General features: G+C 29.7%; 1 protein-coding gene across 10 annotated transcripts in view; it reads right to left on the bottom strand.

Annotated features, from left to right (window-relative positions):
- Window positions 1-21,966, bottom strand: part of LOC141450764 (uncharacterized) — an 84,760-nt gene that overhangs the window by 48,334 nt on the left and 14,460 nt on the right. For 9 of the 10 annotated variants that reach the window (XM_074121539.1, XM_074121541.1, XM_074121540.1 and 6 more), the window contains exon 3: window positions 21,297-21,423. The exons of the other annotated variant lie outside the window; for it this stretch is intronic. In XM_074121539.1, coding sequence (XP_073977640.1) covers window positions 21,297-21,302 — 6 coding nt within the window. In that variant the 5' untranslated portion in view covers window positions 21,303-21,423. The remainder of the gene's footprint in view (window positions 1-21,296; window positions 21,424-21,966) is intronic. 10 annotated transcript variants of the gene reach the window in all.

Below are 21,966 nucleotides of genomic sequence, written 5' to 3'. Positions count from 1 at the left end.
ACAGCTCTATTTTGTCTACAATTCAGAAAAGAAATCATTGAAATCCGATCAGTACGAAAAAAGATATAAACGTTTCAAATTGGAACGAATTGCCTAACTTAGACCAAAAAATGGAATATTAAACCTTCTATATCTAGCTTAATATCATAGTTAGAAAAATGCCCTTTATATCAGTTATACACCTAACATTATTCTACATTTTGCTAAAGGATTCGTTAAAATCTGATAAATGGGAAAAGAGATATTAGAGTATGAAATTTTGAACGAATATGAAAACCTTCAAATTTTAACCTTCCACACCACAAAAACTATTGGGACTAGAACAGTGTAATTCATGCCAGTTAATCACCTCTCTATTGTCTACAATTCAGAAAAGAAATCATTGAAATCCGATCAGTACGAAATGAGATATAAACGTTTCAAATTGGAATCAATTGCTGAACTTAGACCAAAAACATGGAATATTGAACCTTCTATATCTAGCTTAATATCATAATCTGAAAAATACCCCTTATATCAGTTGAACACCTAACATTATTCTACATTTTGCTAAAGGATTCGTTAAAATCTGATAAATGGGAAAAGAGATATTAGAGTATGAAATTTTGAATGAATATGAAAACCTTCAAATTTTAACCTTCCACACCACAAAAACTATTGGGACTAGAACAGTGTAATTCATGCCAGTTAATCACCTCTCTATTGTCTACAATTCAGAAAAGAAATCATTGAAATCCGATCAGTACGAAATGAGATATAAACGTTTCAAATTGGAATCAATTGCTAAACTTAGACCAAAAACATGGAATATTAAACCTTCTATATCTAGCTTAATATCATAATCAGAAAAATGCCTCTTATATCAGTTATACACCTAACATTCTTCTACATTTTGGTAAAGGATTCGTTAAAATCTGATAAATAGGAAAAGAGATATAAGAGTTTGAAGTTTTGAACGAATATGAAAACCATCAAATTTTAACCTTCCACACCACAAAAACTATTGGGACTAGAACAGTGTAATTCATACCAGTTATACAGCACTATTTTGTCTACAATTCAGAAAAGAAATCATTGAAATCCGATCAGTACGAAATGAGATATAAACGTTTCAAATTGGAATCAATTGCTAAACTTAGACCAAAAACATGGAATATTAAACCTTCTATATCTAGCTTAATATCATAATCAGAAAAATGCCTCTTATATCAGTTATACACCTAACATTCTTCTACATTTTGCTAAAGGATTCGTTAAAATCTGATAAATAGGAAAAGAGATATAAGAGTTTGAAGTTTTGAACGAATATGAAAACCATCAAATTTTAACCTTCCACACCACAAAAACTATTGGGACTAGAACAGTGTAATTCATACCAGTTATACAGCTCTATTTTGTCTACAATTCGGAAAAAAAATCATTGAAATCTAATTAGTACGAAAAAAGATATAAACGTTTCAAATTGGAATCAATTGCTAAACTTAGACCAAAAACATGGAATATTAAACCTTCTATATCTAGCTTAATATCATAATCAGAAAAATGCCTCTTATATCAGTTGAACACCTAACATTCTTCTACATTTTGCTAAAGGATTCGTTAAAATCTGATAAATGGGAAAAGAGATATAAGAGTTTGAAGTTTTGAACGAATATGAAAAACCATCAAATTTTAACCTTCCACACCACAAAAACTATTAGGACTAGAACAGTGTAATTCATACCACTTAATCAGCTCTCTTTTGTCTACAATTCGGAAAAAAAATCATTGAAATCTAATTAGTACGAAAAAAGATATAAACGTTTCAAATTGGAATCAATTGCTAAACTTAGACCAAAAAATGGAATATTAAACCTTCTATATCTAGCTTAATATCATAATCAGAAAAATGCCTCTTATATCAGTTGAACACCTAACATTCTTCTACATTTTGCTAAAGGATTCGTTAAAATCTGATAAATGGGAAAAGAGATAAAAGAGTTTGAAGTTTTGAACGAATATGAAAACCTTCAAATTTTAACCTTCCACACCATAAAAACTATTGGGACTAGAACAGTGTAATTCATACCAGTTAATCAGTTTTCTTTTGTCTACGATTCGGTAAAGAAATCATTGAAATCCGATCAGTACGAAAAAAGATATAAACGTTTCAAATTGGAACGAATTGCCTAACTTAGACCAAAAAATGGAATATTAAACCTTCTATATCTAGCTTAATATCATAGTTAGAAAAATGCCCTTTATATCAGTTATACACCTAACATTATTCTACATTTTGCTAAAGGATTCGTTAAAATCTGATAAATGGGAAAAGAGATAAAAGAGTTTGAAGTTTTGAACGAATATGAAAACCTTCAAATTTTAACCTTCCACACCACAAAAACTATCGGGACTAGAACAGTGTAATTCATACCAGTTAATCAGCTCACTTTTGTCTACAATTCGGAAAAAAAAGCATTGAAATCTAATCAGTACGAAAAAAGATATAAACGTTTCAAATTGGAATCAATTGCTAAACTTAGACCAAAAACATGGAATATTAAACCTTCTATATCTAGCTTAATATCATAGTTAGAAAAATGCCCTTTATATCAGTTATACACCTAACATTATTCTACATTTTGCTAAAGGATTCGTTAAAATCTGATAAATGGGAAAAGAGATATTAGAGTATGAAATTTTGAACGAATATGAAAACCTTCAAATTTTAACCTTCCACACCAAAAAACTATTGGGACTAGAACAGTGTAATTCATGCCAGTTAATCACCTCTCTATTGTCTACAATTCAGAAAAGAAATCATTGAAATCCGATCAGTACGAAAAAAGATATAAACGTTTCAAATTGGAACGAATTGCCTAACTTAGACCAAAAAATGGAATATTAAACCTTCTATATCTAGCTTAATATCATAGTTAGAAAAATGCCCTTTATATCAGTTATACACCTAACATTATTCTACATTTTGCTAAAGGATTCGTTAAAATCTGATAAATGGGAAAAGAGATATTAGAGTATGAAATTTTGAACGAATATGAAAACCTTCAAATTTTAACCTTCCACACCACAAAAACTATTGGGACTAGAACAGTGTAATTCATGCCAGTTAATCACCTCTCTATTGTCTACAATTCAGAAAAGAAATCATTGAAATCCGATCAGTACGAAATGAGATATAAACGTTTCAAATTGGAATCAATTGCTGAACTTAGACCAAAAACATGGAATATTGAACCTTCTATATCTAGCTTAATATCATAATCTGAAAAATACCCCTTATATCAGTTGAACACCTAACATTATTCTACATTTTACTAAAGGATTCGTTAAAATCTGATAAATGGGAAAAGAGATATTAGAGTATGAAATTTTGAACGAATATGAAAACCTTCAAATTTTAACCTTCCACACCACAAAAACTATTGGGACTAGAACAGTGTAATTCATGCCAGTTAATCACCTCTCTATTGTCTACAATTCAGAAAAGAAATCATTGAAATCCGATCAGTACGAAATGAGATATAAACGTTTCAAATTGGAATCAATTGCTAAACTTAGACCAAAAACATGGAATATTAAACCTTCTATATCTAGCTTAATATCATAATCAGAAAAATGCCTCTTATATCAGTTATACACCTAACATTCTTCTACATTTTGCTAAAGGATTCGTTAAAATCTGATAAATAGGAAAAGAGATATAAGAGTTTGAAGTTTTGAACGAATATGAAAACCATCAAATTTTAACCTTCCACACCACAAAAACTATTGGGACTAGAACAGTGTAATTCATACCAGTTATACAGCTCTATTTTGTCTACAATTCAGAAAAGAAATCATTGAAATCCGATCAGTACGAAATGAGATATAAACGTTTCAAATTGGAATCAATTGCTAAACTTAGACCAAAAACATGGAATATTAAACCTTCTATATCTAGCTTAATATCATAATCAGAAAAATGCCTCTTATATCAGTTATACACCTAACTTTCTTCTACATTTTGCTAAAGGATTCGTTAAAATCTGATAAATAGGAAAAGAGATATAAGAGTTTGAAGTTTTGAACGAATATGAAAACCATCAAATTTTAACCTTCCACACCACAAAAACTATTGGGACTAGAACAGTGTAATTCATACCAGTTATACAGCTCTATTTTGTCTACAATTCGGAAAAAAAATCATTGAAATCTAATTAGTACGAAAAAAGATATAAACGTTTCAAATTGGAATCAATTGCTAAACTTAGACCAAAAACATGGAATATTAAACCTTCTATATCTAGCTTAATATCATAATCAGAAAAATGCCTCTTATATCAGTTGAACACCTAACATTCTTCTACATTTTGCTAAAGGATTCCTTAAAATCTGATAAATGGGAAAAGAGATATAAGAGTTTGAAGTTTTGAACGAATATGAAAAACCATCAAATTTTAACCTTCCACACCACAAAAACTATTAGGACTAGAACAGTGTAATTCATACCACTTAATCAGCTCTCTTTTGTCTACAATTCGGAAAAAAAATCATTGAAATCTAATTAGTACGAAAAAAGATATAAACGTTTCAAATTGGAATCAATTGCTAAACTTAGACCAAAAAATGGAATATTAAACCTTCTATATCTAGCTTAATATCATAATCAGAAAAATGCCTCTTATATCAGTTGAACACCTAACATTCTTCTACATTTTGCTAAAGGATTCGTTAAAATCTGATAAATGGGAAAAGAGATAAAAGAGTTTGAAGTTTTGAACGAATATGAAAACCTTCAAATTTTAACCTTCCACACCATAAAAACTATTGGGACTAGAACAGTGTAATTCATACCAGTTAATCAGTTTTCTTTTGTCTACGATTCGGTAAAGAAATCATTGAAATCCGATCAGTACGAAAAAAGATATAAACGTTTCAAATTGGAACGAATTGCCTAACTTAGACCAAAAAATGGAATATTAAACCTTCTATATCTAGCTTAATATCATAGTTAGAAAAATGCCCTTTATATCAGTTATACACCTAACATTATTCTTCATTTTGCTAAAGGATTCGTTAAAATCTGATAAATGGGAAAAGAGATAAAAGAGTTTGAAGTTTTGAACGAATATGAAAACCTTCAAATTTTAACCTTCCACACCATAAAAACTATTGGGACTAGAACAGTGTAATTCATACCAGTTAATCAGTTTTCTTTTGTCTACGATTCGGTAAAGAAATCATTTTAATCCGATCAGTACGAAAAAAGATATAAACGTTTCAAATTGGAACGAATTGCCTAACTTAGACCAAAAACATGGAATATTAAACCTTCTATATCTAGCTTAATATCATAGTTAGAAAAATGCCCTTTATATCAGTTATACACCTAACATTATTCTACATTTTGCTAAAGGATTCGTTAAAATCTGATAAATGGGAAAAGAGATATTAGAGTATGAAATTTTGAACGAATATGAAAACCTTCAAATTTTAACCTTCCACACCACAAAAACTATTGGGACTAGAACAGTGTAATTCATGCCAGTTAATCACCTCTCTATTGTCTACAATTCAGAAAAGAAATCATTGAAATCCGATCAGTACGAAATGAGATATAAACGTTTCAAATTGGAATCAATTGCTAAACTTAGACCAAAAACATGGAATATTAAACCTTCTATATCTAGCTTAATATCATAATCAGAAAAATGCCTCTTATATCAGTTATACACCTAACATTCTTCTACATTTTGCTAAAGGATTCGTTAAAATCTGATAAATAGGAAAAGAGATATAAGAGTTTGAAGTTTTGAACGAATATGAAAACCATCAAATTTTAACCTTCCACACCACAAAAACTATTGGGACTAGAACAGTGTAATTCATACCAGTTATACAGCTCTATTTTGTCTACAATTCAGAAAAGAAATCATTGAAATCCGATCAGTACGAAATGAGATATAAACGTTTCAAATTGGAATCAATTGCTAAACTTAGACCAAAAACATGGAATATTAAACCTTCTATATCTAGCTTAATATCATAATCTGAAAAATGCCCCTTATATCAGTTGAACACCGAACATTCTTCTACATTTTGCTAAAGGATTCGTTAAAATCTGATAAATAGGAAAAGAGATATAAGAGTTTGAAGTTTTGAACGAATATGAAAACCATCAAATTTTAACCTTCCACACCACAAAAACTATTGGGACTAGAACAGTGTAATTCATACCAGTTATACAGCTCTATTTTGTCTACAATTCAGAAAAGAAATCATTGAAATCCGATCAGTACGAAATGAGATATAAACGTTTCAAATTGGAATCAATTGCTAAACTTAGACCAAAAACATGGAATATTAAACCTTCTATATCTAGCTTAATATCATAATCAGAAAAATGCCTCTTATATCAGTTGAACACCGAACATTCTTCTACATTTTGCTAAAGGATTCGTTAAAATCTGATAAATGGGAAAAGAGATATAAGAGTATGAAGTTTTGAACGAATATGAAAACCTTCAAATTTTAACCTTCCACACCAGAAAAACTATTGGGACTAGAATAGTGTAATTCATACCAGTTAATCAGCTCTCTTTTGTCTACAATTCGGAAAAAAAATGATTGAAATCCGATCAGTACGAAAAAGATATAAATGTTTCAAATAGGAACGAATTGCTTAACTTAGACCAAAAAATGGAATATTAATCCTTCTATATCTTGCTTAATATCATAATCAGAAAAATGCCCTTTATATCAGTTATACAGCTATCTTTCTTCTACATTTTGCTAAAGGATTCGTTAAAATCTGATAAATAGGATAAGAGATATAATAGTTTGAAGTTTTGAACGAATATGAAAACCATCAAATTTTAACCTTCCACACCACAAGAACCATTGGTACTAGAACCGTGTAATTCATACCAGTTATTCAGCTCTCTTTTGTCTACAATTCAGAAAAGAAATCATTGAAATCCGATCAGTACGAAATGAGATATAAACGTTTCAAATTGGAACGAATTGCTAAACTTAGACCAAAAAATGGAATATTAAACCTTCTATATCTAGCTTAATATCATAATCAGAAAAATGCCTCTTATATCAGTTATACACCTAACTTTCTTCTACATTTTGCTAAAGGATTCGTTAAAATCTGATAAATAGGAAAAGAGATATAAGAGTTTGAAGTTTTGAACGAATATGAAAACCTTCAAATTTTAACCTTCCACACCACAAAAACTATTAGGACTAGAACAGTGTAATTCATACCAGTTAATCAGCTCTCTTTTGTCTACAATTCGGAAAAAAAATCATTGAAATCTAATTAGTACGAAAAAAGATATAAACGTTTCAAATTGGAATCAATTGCTAAACTTAGACCAAAAAATGGAATATTAAACCTTCTATATCTAGCTTAATATCATAGTTAGAAAAATGCCCTTTATATCAGTTATACACCTAACTTTCTTCTACATTTTGCTAAAGGATTCGTTAAAATCTGATAAATAGGAAAAGAGATATAAGAGTTTGAAGTTTTGAACGAATATGAAAAACCATCAAATTTTAACCTTCCACACCACAAAAACTATTAGGAGTAGAACAGTGTAATTCATACCAGTTAATCAGCTCTCTTTTGTCTACAATTCGGAAAAAAAATCATTGAAATCTAATTAGTACGAAAAAAGATATAAACGTTTCAAATTGGAATCAATTGCTAAACTTAGACCAAAAAATGGAATATTAAACCTTCTATATCTAGCTTAATATCATAATCAGAAAAATGCCTCTTATATCAGTTATACACCTAACTTTCTTCTACATTTTGCTAAAGGATTCGTTAAAATCTGATAAATAGGAAAAGAGATATAAGAGTTTGAAGTTTTGAACGAATATGAAAAACCATCAAATTTTAACCTTCCACACCACAAAAACTATTAGGACTAGAACAGTGTAATTCATACCAGTTAATCAGCTCTCTTTTGTCTACAATTCGGAAAAAAAATCATTGAAATCTAATTAGTACGAAAAAAGATATAAACGTTTCAAATTGGAATCAATTGCTAAACTTAGACCAAAAAATGGAATATTAAACCTTCTATATCTAGCTTAATATCATAGTTAGAAAAATGCCCTTTATATCAGTTATACACCTAACTTTCTTCTACATTTTGCTAAAGGATTCGTTAAAATCTGATAAATAGGAAAAGAGATATAAGAGTTTGAAGTTTTGAACGAATATGAAAAACCATCAAATTTTAACCTTCCACACCACAAAAACTATTAGGAGTAGAACAGTGTAATTCATACCAGTTAATCAGCTCTCTTTTGTCTACAATTCGGAAAAAAAATCATTGAAATCTAATTAGTACGAAAAAAGATATAAACGTTTCAAATTGGAATCAATTGCTAAACTTAGACCAAAAAATGGAATATTAAACCTTCTATATCTAGCTTAATATCATAATCAGAAAAATGCCTCTTATATCAGTTATACACCTAACTTTCTTCTACATTTTGCTAAAGGATTCGTTAAAATCTGATAAATAGGAAAAGAGATATAAGAGTTTGAAGTTTTGAACGAATATGAAAAACCATCAAATTTTAACCTTCCACACCACAAAAACTATTAGGACTAGAACAGTGTAATTCATACCAGTTAATCAGCTCTCTTTTGTCTACAATTCGGAAAAAAAATCATTGAAATCTAATTAGTACGAAAAAAGATATAAACGTTTCAAATTGGAATCAATTGCTAAACTTAGACCAAAAAATGGAATATTAAACCTTCTATATCTAGCTTAATATCATAGTTAGAAAAATGCCCTTTATATCAGTTATACACCTAACTTTCTTCTACATTTTGCTAAAGGATTCGTTAAAATCTGATAAATAGGAAAAGAGATATAAGAGTTTGAAGTTTTGAACGAATATGAAAACCATCAAATTTTAACCTTCCACACCACAAAAACTATCGGGACTAGAACAGTGTAATTCATACCAGTTAATCAGCTCACTTTTGTCTACAATTCGGAAAAAAAAGCATTGAAATCTAATCAGTACGAAAAAAGATATAAACGTTTCAAATTGGAATCAATTGCTAAACTTAGACCAAAAACATGGAATATTAAACCTTCTATATCTAGCTTAATATCATAGTTAGAAAAATGCCCTTTATATCAGTTATACACCTAACATTATTCTACATTTTGCTAAAGGATTCGTTAAAATCTGATAAATGGGAAAAGAGATATTAGAGTATGAAATTTTGAACGAATATGAAAACCTTCAAATTTTAACCTTCCACACCACAAAAACTATTGGGACTAGAACAGTGTAATTCATGCCAGTTAATCACCTCTCTATTGTCTACAATTCAGAAAAGAAATCATTGAAATCCGATCAGTACGAAATGAGATATAAACGTTTCAAATTGGAATCAATTGCTAAACTTAGACCAAAAAATGGAATATTAAACCTTCTATATCTAGCTTAATATCATAATCAGAAAAATGCCTCTTATATCAGTTGAACACCTAACATTCTTCTACATTTTGCTAAAGGATTCGTTAAAATCTGATAAATGGGAAAAGAGATAAAAGAGTTTGAAGTTTTGAACGAATATGAAAACCTTCAAATTTTAACCTTCCACACCATAAAAACTATTGGGACTAGAACAGTGTAATTCATACCAGTTAATCAGTTTTCTTTTGTCTACGATTCGGTAAAGAAATCATTGAAATCCGATCAGTACGAAAAAAGATATAAACGTTTCAAATTGGAACGAATTGCCTAACTTAGACCAAAAAATGGAATATTAAACCTTCTATATCTAGCTTAATATCATAGTTAGAAAAATGCCCTTTATATCAGTTATACACCTAACATTATTCTACATTTTGCTAAAGGATTCGTTAAAATCTGATAAATGGGAAAAGAGATATTAGAGTATGAAATTTTGAACGAATATGAAAACCTTCAAATTTTAACCTTCCACACCACAAAAACTATTGGGACTAGAACAGTGTAATTCATGCCAGTTAATCATCTCTCTATTGTCTACAATTCAGAAAAGAAATCATTGAAATCCGATCAGTACGAAATGAGATATAAACGTTTCAAATTGGAATCAATTGCTGAACTTAGACCAAAAACATGGAATATTGAACCTTCTATATCTAGCTTAATATCATAATCTGAAAAATACCCCTTATATCAGTTGAACACCTAACATTATTCTACATTTTGCTAAAGGATTCGTTAAAATCTGATAAATGGGAAAAGAGATATTAGAGTATGAAATTTTGAATGAATATGAAAACCTTCAAATTTTAACCTTCCACACCACAAAAACTATTGGGACTAGAACAGTGTAATTCATGCCAGTTAATCACCTCTCTATTGTCTACAATTCAGAAAAGAAATCATTGAAATCCGATCAGTACGAAATGAGATATAAACGTTTCAAATTGGAATCAATTGCTAAACTTAGACCAAAAACATGGAATATTAAACCTTCTATATCTAGCTTAATATCATAATCAGAAAAATGCCTCTTATATCAGTTATACACCTAACATTCTTCTACATTTTGCTAAAGGATTCGTTAAAATCTGATAAATAGGAAAAGAGATATAAGAGTTTGAAGTTTTGAACGAATATGAAAACCATCAAATTTTAACCTTCCACACCACAAAAACTATTGGGACTAGAACAGTGTAATTCATACCAGTTATACAGCACTATTTTGTCTACAATTCAGAAAAGAAATCATTGAAATCCGATCAGTACGAAATGAGATATAAACGTTTCAAATTGGAATCAATTGCTAAACTTAGACCAAAAACATGGAATATTAAACCTTCTATATCTAGCTTAATATCATAATCAGAAAAATGCCTCTTATATCAGTTATACACCTAACATTCTTCTACATTTTGCTAAAGGATTCGTTAAAATCTGATAAATAGGAAAAGAGATATAAGAGTTTGAAGTTTTGAACGAATATGAAAACCATCAAATTTTAACCTTCCACACCACAAAAACTATTGGGACTAGAACAGTGTAATTCATACCAGTTATACAGCTCTATTTTGTCTACAATTCGGAAAAAAAATCATTGAAATCTAATTAGTACGAAAAAAGATATAAACGTTTCAAATTGGAATCAATTGCTAAACTTAGACCAAAAACATGGAATATTAAACCTTCTATATCTAGCTTAATATCATAATCAGAAAAATGCCTCTTATATCAGTTGAACACCTAACATTCTTCTACATTTTGCTAAAGGATTCGTTAAAATCTGATAAATGGGAAAAGAGATATAAGAGTTTGAAGTTTTGAACGAATATGAAAAACCATCAAATTTTAACCTTCCACACCACAAAAACTATTAGGACTAGAACAGTGTAATTCATACCACTTAATCAGCTCTCTTTTGTCTACAATTCGGAAAAAAAATCATTGAAATCTAATTAGTACGAAAAAAGATATAAACGTTTCAAATTGGAATCAATTGCTAAACTTAGACCAAAAAATGGAATATTAAACCTTCTATATCTAGCTTAATATCATAATCAGAAAAATGCCTCTTATATCAGTTGAACACCTAACATTCTTCTACATTTTGCTAAAGGATTCGTTAAAATCTGATAAATGGGAAAAGAGATAAAAGAGTTTGAAGTTTTGAACGAATATGAAAACCTTCAAATTTTAACCTTCCACACCATAAAAACTATTGGGACTAGAACAGTGTAATTCATACCAGTTAATCAGTTTTCTTTTGTCTACAATTCGGAAAAAAAAGCATTGAAATCTAATCAGTACGAAAAAAGATATAAACGTTTCAAATTGGAATCAATTGCTAAACTTAGACCAAAAACATGGAATATTAAACCTTCTATATCTAGCTTAATATCATAGTTAGAAAAATGCCCTTTATATCAGTTATACACCTAACATTATTCTACATTTTGCTAAAGGATTCGTTAAAATCTGATAAATGGGAAAAGAGATATTAGAGTATGAAATTTTGAACGAATATGAAAACCTTCAAATTTTAACCTTCCACACCACAAAAACTATTGGGACTAGAACAGTGTAATTCATGCCAGTTAATCACCTCTCTATTGTCTACAATTCAGAAAAGAAATCATTGAAATCCGATCAGTACGAAATGAGATATAAACGTTTCAAATTGGAATCAATTACTAAACTTAGACCAAAAACATGGAATATTAAACCTTCTATATCTAGCTTAATATCATAATCTGAAAAATACCCCTTATATCAGTTGAACACCTAACATTATTCTACATTTTGCTAAAGGATTCGTTAAAATCTGATAAATAGGAAAAGAGATATAAGAGTTTGAAGTTTTGAACGAATATGAAAACCTTCAAATTTTAACCTTCCACACCATAAAAACTATTGGGACTAGAACAGTGTAATTCATACCAGTTAATCAGTTTTCTTTTGTCTACGATTCGGTAAAGAAATCATTGAAATCCGATCAGTACGAAAAAAGATATAAACGTTTCAAATTGGAACGAATTGCCTAACTTAGACCAAAAAATGGAATATTAAACCTTCTATATCTAGCTTAATATCATAGTTAGAAAAATGCCCTTTATATCAGTTATACACCTAACATTATTCTACATTTTGCTAAAGGATTCGTTAAAATCTGATAAATGGGAAAAGAGATATTAGAGTATGAAATTTTGAACGAATATGAAAACCTTCAAATTTTAACCTTCCACACCACAAAAACTATTGGGACTAGAACAGTGTAATTCATGCCAGTTAATCACCTCTCTATTGTCTACAATTCAGAAAAGAAATCATTGAAATCCGATCAGTACGAAATGAGATATAAACGTTTCAAATTGGAATCAATTGCTGAACTTAGACCAAAAACATGGAATATTGAACCTTCTATATCTAGCTTAATACCATAATCTGAAAAATACCCCTTATATCAGTTGAACACCTAACATTATTCTACATTTTGCTAAAGGATTCGTTAAAATCTGATAAATGGGAAAAGAGATATTAGAGTATGAAATTTTGAACGAATATGAAAACCTTCAAATTTTAACCTTCCACACCACAAAAACTATTGGGACTAGAACAGTGTAATTCATGCCAGTTAATCACCTCTCTATTGTCTACAATTCAGAAAAGAAATCATTGAAATCCGATCAGTACGAAATGAGATATAAACGTTTCAAATTGGAATCAATTGCTAAACTTAGACCAAAAACATGGAATATTAAACCTTCTATATCTAGCTTAATATCATAATCAGAAAAATGCCTCTTATATCAGTTATACACCTAACATTCTTCTACATTTTGCTAAAGGATTCGTTAAAATCTGATAAATAGGAAAAGAGATATAAGAGTTTGAAGTTTTGAACGAATATGAAAACCATCAAATTTTAACCTTCCACACCACAAAAACTATTGGGACTAGAACAGTGTAATTCATACCAGTTATACAGCTCTATTTTGTCTACAATTCAGAAAAGAAATCATTGAAATCCGATCAGTACGAAATGAGATATAAACGTTTCAAATTGGAATCAATTGCTAAACTTAGACCAAAAACATGGAATATTAAACCTTCTATATCTAGCTTAATATCATAATCAGAAAAATGCCTCTTATATCAGTTATACACCTAACTTTCTTCTACATTTTGCTAAAGGATTCGTTAAAATCTGATAAATAGGAAAAGAGATATAAGAGTTTGAAGTTTTGAACGAATATGAAAACCATCAAATTTTAACCTTCCACACCACAAAAACTATTGGGACTAGAACAGTGTAATTCATACCAGTTATACAGCTCTATTTTGTCTACAATTCGGAAAAAAAATCATTGAAATCTAATTAGTACGAAAAATGATATAAACGTTTCAAATTGGAATCAATTGCTAAACTTAGACCAAAAACATGGAATATTAAACCTTCTATATCTAGCTTAATATCATAATCAGAAAAATGCCTCTTATATCAGTTGAACACCTAACATTCTTCTACATTTTGCTAAAGGATTCGTTAAAATCTGATAAATGGGAAAAGAGATATAAGAGTTTGAAGTTTTGAACGAATATGAAAAACCATCAAATTTTAACCTTCCACACCACAAAAACTATTAGGACTAGAACAGTGTAATTCATACCACTTAATCAGCTCTCTTTTGTCTACAATTCGGAAAAAAAATCATTGAAATCTAATTAGTACGAAAAAAGATATAAACGTTTCAAATTGGAATCAATTGCTAAACTTAGACCAAAAAATGGAATATTAAACCTTCTATATCTAGCTTAATATCATAATCAGAAAAATGCCTCTTATATCAGTTGAACACCTAACATTCTTCTACATTTTGCTAAAGGATTCGTTAAAATCTGATAAATGGGAAAAGAGATATAAGAGTTTGAAGTTTTGAACGAATATGAAAAACCATCAAATTTTAACCTTCCACACCACAAAAACTATTAGGACTAGAACAGTGTAATTCATACCACTTAATCAGCTCTCTTTTGTCTACAATTCGGAAAAAAAATCATTGAAATCCGATCAGTACGAAAAAAGATATAAACGTTTCAAATTGGAACGAATTGCCTAACTTAGACCAAAAAATGGAATATTAAACCTTCTATATCTAGCTTAATATCATAGTTAGAAAAATGCCCTTTATATCAGTTATACACCTAACATTATTCTACATTTTGCTAAAGGATTCGTTAAAATCTGATAAATGGGAAAAGAGATAAAAGAGTTTGAAGTTTTGAACGAATATGAAAACCTTCAAATTTTAACCTTCCACACCATAAAAACTATTGGGACTAGAACAGTGTAATTCATACCAGTTAATCAGTTTTCTTTTGTCTACGATTCGGTAAAGAAATCATTTTAATCCGATCAGTACGAAAAAAGATATAAACGTTTCAAATTGGAACGAATTGCCTAACTTAGACCAAAAACATGGAATATTAAACCTTCTATATCTAGCTTAATATCATAGTTAGAAAAATGCCCTTTATATCAGTTATACACCTAACATTATTCTACATTTTGCTAAAGGATTCGTTAAAATCTGATAAATGGGAAAAGAGATATTAGAGTATGAAATTTTGAACGAATATGAAAACCTTCAAATTTTAACCTTCCACACCACAAAAACTATTGGGACTAGAACAGTGTAATTCATGCCAGTTAATCACCTCTCTATTGTCTACAATTCAGAAAAGAAATCATTGAAATCCGATCAGTACGAAATGAGATATAAACGTTTCAAATTGGAATCAATTGCTAAACTTAGACCAAAAACATGGAATATTAAACCTTCTATATCTAGCTTAATATCATAATCAGAAAAATGCCTCTTATATCAGTTATACACCTAACATTCTTCTACATTTTGCTAAAGGATTCGTTAAAATCTGATAAATAGGAAAAGAGATATAAGAGTTTGAAGTTTTGAACGAATATGAAAACCATCAAATTTTAACCTTCCACACCACAAAAACTATTGGGACTAGAACAGTGTAATTCATACCAGTTATACAGCTCTATTTTGTCTACAATTCAGAAAAGAAATCATTGAAATCCGATCAGTACGAAATGAGATATAAACGTTTCAAATTGGAATCAATTGCTAAACTTAGACCAAAAACATGGAATATTAAACCTTCTATATCTAGCTTAATATCATAATCTGAAAAATGCCCCTTATATCAGTTGAACACCGAACATTCTTCTACATTTTGCTAAAGGATTCGTTAAAATCTGATAAATAGGAAAAGAGATATAAGAGTTTGAAGTTTTGAACGAATATGAAAACCATCAAATTTTAACCTTCCACACCACAAAAACTATTGGGACTAGAACAGTGTAATTCATACCAGTTATACAGCTCTATTTTGTCTACAATTCAGAAAAGAAATCATTGAAATCCGATCAGTACGAAATGAGATATAAACGTTTCAAATTGGAATCAATTGCTAAACTTAGACCAAAAACATGGAATATTAAACCTTCTATATCTAGCTTAATATCATAATCAGAAAAATGCCTCTTATATCAGTTGAACACCGAACATTCTTCTACATTTTGCTAAAGGATTCGTTAAAATCTGATAAATGGGAAAAGAGATATAAGAGTATGAAGTTTTGAACGAATATGAAAACCTTCAAATTTTAACCTTCCACACCAGAAAAACTATTGGGACTAGAATAGTGTAATTCATACCAGTTAATCAGCTCTCTTTTGTCTACAATTCGGAAAAAAAATGATTGAAATCCGATCAGTACGAAAAAGATATAAATGTTTCAAATAGGAACGAATTGCTTAACTTAGACCAAAAAATGGAATATTAATCCTTCTATATCTTGCTTAATATCATAATCAGAAAAATGCCCTTTATATCAGTTATACAGCTATCTTTCTTCTACATTTTGCTAAAGGATTCGTTAAAATCTGATAAATAGGATAAGAGATATAATAGTTTGAAGTTTTGAACGAATATGAAAACCATCAAATTTTAACCTTCCACACCACAAGAACCATTGGTACTAGAACCGTGTAATTCATACCAGTTATTCAGCTCTCTTTTGTCTACAATTCAGAAAAGAAATCATTGAAATCCGATCAGTACGAAATGAGATATAAACGTTTCAAATTGGAACGAATTGCTAAACTTAGACCAAAAAATGGAATATTAAACCTTCTATATCTAGCTTAATATCATAATCAGAAAAATGCCTCTTATATCAGTTGAACACCTAACATTCTTCTACATTTTGCTAAAGGATTCGTTAAAATCTGATAAATGGGAAAAGAGATAAAAGAGTTTGAAGTTTTGAACGAATATGAAAACCTTCAAATTTTAACCTTCCACACCATAAAAACTATTGGGACTAGAACAGTGTAATTCATACCAGTTAATCAGTTTTCTTTTGTCTACGATTCGGTAAAGAAATCATTGAAATCCGATCAGTACGAAATGAGATATAAACGTTTCAAATTGGAATCAATTGCTAAACTTAGACCAAAAAATGGAATATTAAACCTTCTATATCTAGCTTAATATCATAATCAGAAAAAAGCCCTTTATATCAGTTGAACACCTAACATTCTTCTACATTTTGCTAAAGGATTCGTTAAAATCTGATAAATAGCAAAAGAGATATAAGAGTTTCAAGTTTTGAACGAATATGAAAACCATCAAATTTTAACCTTCCACACCATAAAAACTATTGGGACTAGAACAGTGTAATTCATACCAGTTAATCAGCTCTCTTTTGTCTACAATTCGGAAAAAAATGCATTGAAATCTAATCAGTACGAAAAAAGATATAAACGTTTCAAATTGGAATCAATTGCTAAACATAGACCAAAAACATGGAATATTAAACCTTCTATATCTAGCTTAATATCATAATCAGAAAAATGCCCTTTATATCAGGTTATACACCTAACATTCTTCTACATTTTGCTAAAGGATTCGTTAAAATCTGATAAATGGGAAAAGAGATAAAAGAGTTTGAAGTTTTGAACGAATATGAAAACCTTCAAATTTTAACCTTCCACACCAAAAAAAACTATTGGGACTAGAACAGTGTAATTCATACCAGTTATACAGCTCTATTTTGTCTACAATTCAGAAAAGAAATCATTGAAATCCGATCAGTACGAAATGAGATATAAACGTTTCAAATTGGAATCAATTGCTGAACTTAGACCAAAAACATGGAATATTAAACCTTCTATATCTAGCTTAATATCATAATCTGAAAAATACCCCTTATATCAGTTGAACACCTAACATTATTCTACATTTTGCTAAAGGATTCGTTAAAATCTGATAAATGGGAAAAGAGATATTAGAGTATGAAATTTTGAACGAATATGAAAACCTTCAAATTTTAACCTTCCACACCACAAAAACTATTGGGACTAGAACAGTGTAATTCATGCCAGTTAATCACCTCTCTATTGTCTACAATTCAGAAAAGAAATCATTGAAATCCGATCAGTACGAAATGAGATATAAACGTTTCAAATTGGAATCAATTGCTGAACTTAGACCAAAAACATGGAATATTAAACCTTCTATATCTAGCTTAATATCATAATCTGAAAAATACCCCATATATCAGTTGAACACCTAACATTATTCTACATTTTGCTAAAGGATTCGTTAAAATCTGATAAATGGGAAAAGAGATATTAGAGTATGAAATTTTGAACGAATATGAAAACCTTCAAATTTTAACCTTCCACACCACAAAAACTATTGGGACTAGAACAGTGTAATTCATGCCAGTTAATCACCTCTCTATTGTCTACAATTCAGAAAAGAAATCATTGAAATCCGATCAGTACGAAATGAGATATAAACGTTTCAAATTGGAATCAATTGCTAAACTTAGACCAAAAACATGGAATATTAAACCTTCTATATCTAGCTTAATATCATAATCAGAAAAATGCCCCTTATATCAGTTGAACACCGAACATTCTTCTACATTTTGCTAAAGGATTCGTTAAAATCTGATAAATAGGAAAAGAGATATAAGAGTTTGAAGTTTTGAACGAATATGAAAACCATCAAATTTTAACCTTCCACACCACAAAAACTATTGGGACTAGAACAGTGTAATTCATACCAGTTATACAGCTCTATTTTGTCTACAATTCAGAAAAGAAATCATTGAAATCCGATCAGTACGAAATGAGATATAAACGTTTCAAATTGGAATCAATTGCTAAACTTAGACCAAAAACATGGAATATTAAACCTTCTATATCTAGCTTAATATCATAATCAGAAAAATGCCTCTTATATCAGTTGAACACCGAACATTCTTCTACATTTTGCTAAAGGATTCGTTAAAATCTGATAAATGGGAAAAGAGATATAAGAGTATGAAGTTTTGAACGAATATGAAAACCTTCAAATTTTAACCTTCCACACCAGAAAAACTATTGGGACTAGAATAGTGTAATTCATACCAGTTAATCAGCTCTCTTTTGTCTACAATTCGGAAAAAAAATGATTGAAATCCGATCAGTACGAAAAAGATATAAATGTTTCAAATAGGAACGAATTGCTTAACTTAGACCAAAAAATGGAATATTAATCCTTCTATATCTTGCTTAATATCATAATCAGAAAAATGCCCTTTATATCAGTTATACAGCTATCTTTCTTCTACATTTTGCTAAAGGATTCGTTAAAATCTGATAAATAGTATAAGAGATATAAGAGTTTGAAGTTTTGAACGAATATGAAAACCATCAAATTTTAACCTTCCACACCACAAGAACCATTGGTACTAGAACCGTGTAATTCATACCAGTTATTCAGCTCTCTTTTGTCTACGATTCGGTTAAGAAATCGTTGAAATCCGATCAGTACGAAAAGAGATATAAACGTTTCAAATTGGAACGAATTGCCTAACTTAGACCAAAAAATGGAATATTAAAGCTTCTATATCTAGCTTAATATCATAATCAGAAAAATGCCCTTTATATCAGTTATACAGCTATCTTTCTTCTACATTTTGCTAAAGAATTCGTTAAAATCTGATAAATAGGAAAAGAGATATAAGAGTTTGAAGTTTTGAACTAATATGAAAACCATCAAATTATAACCTTCCACACCACAAAAACTATTGGGACTAGAAGAGTGTAATTCATGGCAGTTAATCATCTCTCTTTTGTCTACGATTCCTTAAAGAAATTATTGAAATCCGATCAGTACGAAATGAGATATAAACGTTTCAAATTGGAACGAATTGCCTAACTTAGACCAAAAAATGGAATATTAAACCTTCTATATCTAGCTTAATATCATAATCAGAAAAATGCCCCTTATATCAGTTATACACCAAACTTTCTTCTACATTTTGCTAAAGGATTCGTTAAAATCTTATAAATAGGAAAAGAGATATAAGAGTTTGAAGTTTTGAACGAATATGAAAACCTTCAAATTTAACCCTTTCACACCACAAGAACTATTGGGACTAGAACAGTGTAATTCATACCAGTTATACAGCTCTCTTTTGTCTACAATTCAGAAAAGAAATCATTGAAATCCGATCAGTACGAAATGAGATATAAAGGTTTCAAATTGGAACGAATTGCTAAATTTAAATTACGCCCAAAAAAGGAATGTACTAGAAATATAAATTACATACCGAAGACAGAAAATAGTCTAAAGTTCAATAATGTAGAAAGAATCTGTGTAATATATATTCCAACTTATTACAAAACACATCGCAATTAGAAATAGTTAAAAATGACTAAAATCATCTTTCTGAGAATTAGGAGTACTGACTTGACTCAAAGTAGAACGTTTCAAAACCGACCAGATGAGTACCTAAACAGTAAGGGCGGAAGACAAACCAACCTTGAATGTTATGAATGTAAAAATTCATCATCTGTTGTCTAGATGATCGAATGCACGGTAATAAATAAATAAAACATTATTAGTGAAATTGGCAATTTTATTTCATTTTTAGTGATGAAGTTCTGTTTTCAAAACGTTTTCCTAAGAAACGTATTAACTAGCTTAAAATCTTTATTATTCGGAAAAAGCTAACTTTTGCATACTTTCTGGATCTTAAAAACTAAATTTCTGATAAGTTGTTTTAAAAAATGTGTATCAATTCAGTAAGACTTGTTAAGGAAGTAATCAATCTAAAAATTGACCAATACACTTACACAAATAATATTGGAACAAATTTACTTGCACATTATAGCTCTACTTCCCAATATGCTAAAGAACAAACATACAGACAAAACAGAAAAAGAAGAAATGACAAAAAAAGCTAGGGTAGAATATTCCCACAGTAAGACTGACAACTCGGAGAGCACTAATTGTAAATCTTGCCACTTTACACAGCATTAAGACCATTAAGTTATGATTTACACGGTCTTTCCAAATGTGTAAGTCTTACAATGTTAATTACTTGAAAGAAATACAAGATTTTAAGGGGGAAATAGTAAGAAAAAGACAATAACCAAACCTGTTGAAACGCACACAAAAATGTTACACTTTCTATGCTTCTTAATGAATTCACTTCAATCATCATATTCTTAGTGTTCATTTAAAATGCTCAGCAAATTATTTGGTTTTAAAACGCGATAAGGGAGCCGAGTACAAAAATGTCTCAGGTGCTTAAAACCGACTTAGTGCTCGGTTTTGTTTTTAGTATTAGGGGACAACAGTGCACTAGGAATCAACAACAAAAAAGTGAATTTAAGAAGTAAAGGAAAAATAAATTAAATCACTCACAGTCATAGGTTTTCCAAGTATCCAATAAACTCGTGGAAACTGGTTGTGGTGTAAGGCAGGTTGGATTTTCTCGTACGGAAGTTGCAGAAAGGAGAACGTATAAGCACGTGGTGTTCAAGCAGACTAACTGGAAAAGATAAGGTTACTATAACCTGCACTGCCTTTTCAATTAAAACTCTTTTAGATTAAGTACATTATTGGGTACGAAAAAAAAAGAAAAATAAGTCAAAAAATAACCCAAGAATGTTGATAAAATACCAAGCAATTGTACTAAGCCCACTATGGTACGGAAAAATGCCAAAATAAAATTAGAGAAAAGTGTTACACTTTCTGTGCTTCTTAATGAATTCACTTCAATTATCATATTTTTAGGTGTTCAGCAAATTATTGGGTTTTAAAACACGATAAGGGAGCCGAGCAAAAAATGTCTCAGGTGCTTAAAACCGACTTAGTTCTCGCTTTTGTTTCTAGTATTGGGGGATAACAGGGCACTAGGATTCAATACCAACATTTGGAAAGATTTCAAATAAATAATAGTTATTGGAAAGAACTAATAGAACTTGCAGATGGTCAATGCTAAGTGTTATCACCCACAGACATATTATGAATAATCAATCACTAGTTTTATTTCACTCTGTAGCAAAAGGATCATGCAAGGCACCGTTACACA

The sequence above is a fragment of the Rhodnius prolixus genome, unplaced genomic scaffold (assembly GCF_049639745.1).
Source record: "Rhodnius prolixus isolate KJV_2025 unplaced genomic scaffold, Rpr scaffold_8, whole genome shotgun sequence".
Classification (NCBI taxonomy): Eukaryota; Metazoa; Arthropoda; class Insecta; order Hemiptera; family Reduviidae; genus Rhodnius; species Rhodnius prolixus.
Note: the sequence above shows the minus strand (reverse complement) of the source record. Positions and strands in the feature narration are given on the sequence as shown.